Here is a 6036-nt window from a genome sequence, read left to right on the forward strand (position 1 = left end):
ATGGTTCCAGTAATATCAGAGAAAGTGGTACTTTTTTGCATAGCCTCACATTGTGAAGTACACAGCAAACAGCAGTGATGCTGCTCATTATTTCACGTTGTTGAACGTTCTGTCAACCTTCTTTTTTTTCTTTTTCCTTTCCCCATATCACAGGGTCGGAGGTAATTTCCCATTACAACAGTGCCATGACTGAGGCAGCGGTGCCGGAAACTGTGGTGACCCCAGCAGTGGTTGGCCTGTATGGGGACAAGGCCGGGGGTCCTGCCATGGATTTCAGTTATGTGGGGATTGACGCCATTTTGGAGCAGATGCGGAGGAAGGCCATGAAGCAAGGGTTTGAACTGAACATAATGGTCGTGGGTAAGTAAGTAGCATGTTTGTGTTAGTGTCAGTTCTGTCCCTGACTATAAATGTGTGTTTATCCTCAAACATGCCCAGTCAGCATTATCAAACGAGTCCTGTTATTCTGGTTTTCTCTGTAATCCGGTTCTGACGGTAAATAAAAGCCTCAAACCAGCTTTAATAAGCAGCCACACACAGCAGGACTTGGAAGGCTCTTTCTCAGTGAGCCTCATCACTGTGATCACACACCTGTAAAACAGGAGCTAATTACACACACACACACACACACACACAGCTCAAGCTCAGTGGTAGTAGACAGGTCATCATAACCCCCCCCCACTGCCTCACCTTGGTGTGTCTGCTCTGCTTCATCTTCAAATAAACTTGGTGGTTATGAAGACGCCTCGGGGTTAAGATGCAGAGGTGGCGGTAAAAGAAACCACCGCGCTCTGGCATCCGCCTTCATCTCAAATTATGTTTGACAGAAGCGCTGCCAGTAATTGGGATGGTGTTTTTATGGTTGGAGACAATGTCACCCGACCATCTTTAGATTTATCATCTTCATCTTAAATGTGGGGAAATTATGAAAGTTAATTTTGGATGTTTGACCTTAAAATATTTCTGTCATTCTAAACTTCTTTGTACAGGTTAATTGCAAAGTTCCTGATCTTTTACTACGGACCTGACAGCAGTATTGATGGTGTGTTTGGGTTGCAGTCAGGAATGCGACTACCATTTTGGGAGTGTTTATGCAGACAGGGACCTGCAGTCTGTCTCTACCTCAGCCCAATGAGTGTCATTGCACATCCTTCATATGTCCTGGTTTTTGGTTTATCGACCAACGGATGCCTCTGTAGATCCTGAGTGTAATCTGTATAATCTGTATGTTTGTGCTTACAGGACAGAGCGGCCTGGGAAAGTCGACTCTGATGAACACACTGTTTAAGTCCAAAGTCAGTCGTAAGTCTGTGCTGGCAACAGCCCAGGAGAAGATTCCGAAGACGGTGGAAATTAAGTCCATCAGCCATGGTGCGGAACCACATATGATCCCAGTGTCATTTTATTAAAGGAGGCAAATATCATAAATGTTGGCTTCTCTGACGTGCTGAAATATATCCTCCTGTGTGTGCGCGTGTGTGTGCAGACATTGAGGAAAAGGGGGTGAGGATGAAGCTGACAGTCATTGACACACCAGGCTTTGGAGACCAGATTAACAATGAGAACTGGTATGTTGTAAAAAACCTCCATTATGTGGAATGAATTACTCTTTTTCCTCAAAATCCTCTCCATTGATCCCGTTTAGTTGGCAGCCCATCATGAAGTTCATTAATGACCAGTATGAGGCGTACCTGCAGGAGGAGATCAATATCAACAGGAAGAAAAGGATTCCAGACTCCAGAGTCCACTGTTGCATTTACTTCATCCCCCCTACTGGACACTGGTAATGCACACTGAAATGATATTAAACGACATTTAATTCAATTTATTGTCGGAATTTAGTGTATTTTCCACAGGCCCCTCAGTGTTTCTCCGTAAGAGCCTGAACTTCAGTTGTTTCTGTCAACTAAACCGTTGGTGTGATGTGAATTTTCAGTTTCACGCTTACGTTTGAAGTGTGATATTCATAGCGTAATCCAATAACTTCAGCAAAGCTCCAGTTAATTGACTCCCTGGGCACCTTCTCTCCGAACTGATTAACTGCACATTGTTGGCTGTGTCTGGTGCCGACAGCTAAGTTGGAACATGGACAGTCAAGGCAAATTAAGTTTGGTTTAGTTCCTGTTCCAAACGTGCCAACTTGGTCAACTCGAATGTTATGGCGTTAGTGGCGTTCACAAACTGCCTTCGAAGCTAGCGTTAACATTAATGTAAGTCTGCATGACAGCGCTGCTGTAGCTGTTGGCAGTGTGTTGAGTTATGATCAGTTTTTACATTGAGCTCCTAAAAAAATGTGATAAAATAATAATGTTTCCACTGGGGCTAGCTCCATTGATTAGCATTTGCTAACATTACTGGTCTCCTTCCCATCAAATTCTTGATGGTGGAGACACAAAGGTTGAACCTTTTTGATCCAACACTTTTCAGAACACACCAGCAGTAGAAACATTCTCTTCTTGGATCTCTTACACACACATCTGGCTTTTATTGACGTGCTTAAACTGTTGTTCAGGCGCTTGTTCAGAGTGAACAGGGAAGATGTTATGGTGTCCAGACGCTACAGTCGTGTTACTGCGGTAGAGCTGCTGTAGATTGTCGGGCTTGGAGTTCCATTAAAGTGTTCCCGTCTTTGCTCAGGCAGGGTTGCTGGTGAGAAGCACTCTCCTGTCTCTGTGCCTCATCCAGTAGTGATTCATGTTGATCCAGCAGTGCAGATGTCACATGCTCCGGCCAGCAGCTGCTCAGGGTTCGCTTTTAAAGGTCTAATGGGAGCCAGGCAGTAAGAGACAGAGAGTCTGTGTGGGTGTTTGTGAGCACATAATCAATTTTTCCTTTTTGCTTTACCGATATTTTCCTGTGCGAGTGCACAAGACTTCTTCTTGACAATAATCGTTCTGTGTCGCTGGGTCGTTAGCCTGGTGCCGAAGCTAAATGAAAAGGATGAGATCAAATTGTGGAGAAGGCCCTGAAACTGATCCAAGGTTCTTTTAACCTTGAGAAGCAGCTGTTCACACATTTTATACCGTGTAGTATAGGAGCTGTCGTCTGCCCCCTGCTGGATCAGATGTGTTTCATCTATGCCTTATTTTTCCTTCTCAGTCTGCGGCCTCTTGATGTGGAATTCATGAGGCGTCTCAGTAAGGTGGTGAACATTGTCCCCGTCATTGCCAAGGCAGACACACTCACCCTGGAGGAGAGGGACTTCTTCAAAAAGAAGGTAGCATCTTGTTTTTCTTGTGTCTTCTGTTAAATGTTCATGTTTAATCCACATCGTTACCCCAGAAACATCCTATTGTGTTTTGCATTTGTGGCATCAAAGCTGACAATAAGCTCCTCTTTGCTCCCCACCGCTCTAGATAGTTCAATAAAAAATGACGCTTTTATTCTTCTGCTCGGCTATTAATGTTGCATGTGTTCATGCATTTATTATAAACGTCTTCAGGGATTTCCTGTTGTCTGTCATATTTGCCTGGCAGGTGTTCTCTCCATTAAACTCGCGTTTCTCTTCGAACTGCACACAGAGGTGAATTAATAAATAAGCTCGAACCTTTGGAGTAGATTAAAGGAGAGATTAGCATTAATACCACTATAATCTATTCAGTCTACAGTGTGACGACTCTGAAGAGAACCGTAACCGTCTGCACCATTATACCTGAAACTGAAGATCTGAGAGTGGATCCTTTTTAAACTGCGGTGGATTTAGTTTGGTTTAATGTTTGAACCTTCTCTTACCAGATCAGAGAAGAATTGCGAGCCAACGGCATCGACGTGTACCCTCAGAAGGAATTTGACGAGGATGCCGAGGACAGAATGATCAACGAGAAGATCAGGGTGAGGATCATGTTCAAGTTCTGGGGCTAAAAGATATTTATGGCTGCTGTGGTGACGATCATGCTCACAGTTGTAGCCAGAAGCACGATCGTGCCTGATGCATGGAGTAACGGTGGGATTAAACTACCTCGAACTCCACTGTTGAACAGGAGATGATACCATTTGCTGTGGTGGGCAGTGATCAGGAGTACCAGGTCAACGGGAGGAGGCTGCTGGGGAGGAAAACAAAGTGGGGAACCATCGAAGGTAAACACACTGTAGTTCTTTCCATTTCAAGCCATTTGACCTTGTTTTTTCCTATTTGACACTCAATAATCATACAAACACACACCAGATGAAACATTTTAAGGTACCTTGACTCCCCCTAGTGGAATGTTTTGGAAGTTGTCTTTCAACAACTTGGTGGCTGCTAAGCACGTTTTCTCCATTTATCTTTGACTTCTCCCATTTATTATTGAGATTTTCTAATATTTTTCTCTACTTGATAACCATTCCCTACTCCTCTCTCCCACAGTTGAGAACATAGCCCACTGTGAGTTTGCCTACTTGAGAGATCTGCTCATCAGGTACAGAGATTTTAGATTTTTCAGTGACTTTATCTTTTTTTTTTATTTAATTTATTTTTAATTTCATTGTTCTGTATGTGCAGAACAGAATATACATTAGCTTTGATTATCTTCAAAACAACATAGGCTTTCTGATTTTATGATTGGATATCTTGTATGAAGCGTTTATCCTTTCTTTCCTGCAGGACCCACATGCAGAACATAAAGGACATCACCAGCAGCATCCACTACGAAATGTACCGAGTCAGGCGCCTGAATGAGAACAACACAGCGGTGGCTCACGCCAACGGCATCCCAGAGCATCACCTGGTGGCCCATGAGATGTAGACGACAGATGGGTAGAATTCATCTAATATGAGACGCTGACCCCGTGACCCTTCCCACCACCACCACCACCACTCCATCCATGGTCGACTCCCAGGTGGGATACAGACTCAAGACTGAGAGACTCTACTTTGGCGACGTGCAGCCACACGGACGTTCAATGTCAACTTCTGGCCTCTGTACAGCTGAGAGTGAGCAGAGATTTGATGCTTTTGCGTTTGGACACGCTTCCAGAGTTTAAACTTCCCGTTTTGTTTTTGTTTTTCTGACCAGCGCCGGTATCAGAACCGCCTTAATCATTAACATTTTAATCTGGTCCAGTTTTACTTTGCTTTTACAAAGTCGTGTTTGTCTATCCTGATCCAAGCAGCTGTGTCAACACACGTGGGCTGTGATGACATCCACTGTTGCACTTGACCACGACGGCGTGTCGTCGCTCATGGCGGAGGGACACGCTGCACATGCAGTCACGCATTACTCGAGCAGCACATCGTACATTTATCTTTCTTTCTCACGTCTTTTGCTTTCTTTGTTAAATGTTGGTGTTTTCAAACCATTTTAAATTCCTGATAACAAATATCATTGTCTATTAATAGAAATATCTGGAGTGATTTAAGAGAAATAAGTATTTATGCGCCGTATAAAATGTGAACTCTTCGTCAGCTGCAAGTATTTGTGGTCCATTTATTCGGATCATTGGCACGCATTCACACAGTTTTCCTGTTTTGGGGCCCATCATAGTGCCTTATTTATTGGTGGTTGTTGGCTGAAACTGGAAATAAAATAACTTCGTTGTTGCCAATTTTAGCGTTAGACAATTTTCAAACATTTTCTCTGGTTATCTAGAAAAGAATTCTTCCACTTATCAGCCCAGTTTCACTTCTGTTTCCTATAATATCCAAGAGGTTTATCTGTTTGAACCCTCCAGTGTCGCCGTCACGCGCTCCTCTGTGTATTCCTTTATGTTCTGATGCATTTTTGTACTTGTATTATTAACAAATTTACTTTATCTTATTTTAAAGAAATAAAGGTTAAAGTTTTAAGTCACTTCTATATTTGTACGTGAATTCGCCACAGCTTTTTCGTTGATTATTCTGGGATTGATGCATCTGCCTGCTTGTTTACTAATGACTTGAGCGCTTCAGTCGGTGTTTACAAGCGAGGGGAGCGGATCCATGTGATGTCACGCTGTCAGCTTCTTAAACTAGGAGTAAAGAGGAAGTGAACACTCGTAAAAGCCCCCCCCCCCCCCTTCCTGGTGGAATTGGTGGCGACTAGTGGTGAGAAAAAGGACTGCCACAGCCGGATCAAAGCC

The 6036-nt window shown here is 43.5% G+C and overlaps 1 protein-coding gene across 7 annotated transcripts in view; it reads left to right on the forward strand.

Moving 5' to 3' along the window:
* Positions 1–5768, forward strand: part of LOC130514680 (septin-9-like) — a 38914-nt gene extending 33146 nt beyond the window's left edge. For all 7 annotated transcript variants that reach the window (XM_057014411.1, XM_057014415.1, XM_057014414.1 and 4 more), the window contains 9 exons: positions 154–360; positions 1243–1371; positions 1487–1568; positions 1646–1783; positions 3100–3217; positions 3736–3831; positions 3981–4077; positions 4346–4397; positions 4583–5768. In XM_057014411.1, coding sequence (XP_056870391.1) covers positions 154–360; positions 1243–1371; positions 1487–1568; positions 1646–1783; positions 3100–3217; positions 3736–3831; positions 3981–4077; positions 4346–4397; positions 4583–4724 — 1061 coding nt within the window. In that variant the 3' untranslated portion in view covers positions 4725–5768. The remainder of the gene's footprint in view (positions 1–153; positions 361–1242; positions 1372–1486; positions 1569–1645; positions 1784–3099; positions 3218–3735; positions 3832–3980; positions 4078–4345; positions 4398–4582) is intronic.
* Positions 5769–6036: the final 268 nt, after the last annotated feature.

This window comes from Takifugu flavidus, chromosome 18 (genome assembly GCF_003711565.1).
Source record: "Takifugu flavidus isolate HTHZ2018 chromosome 18, ASM371156v2, whole genome shotgun sequence".
In the NCBI taxonomy this organism is placed as follows: domain Eukaryota; kingdom Metazoa; phylum Chordata; class Actinopteri; order Tetraodontiformes; family Tetraodontidae; genus Takifugu; species Takifugu flavidus.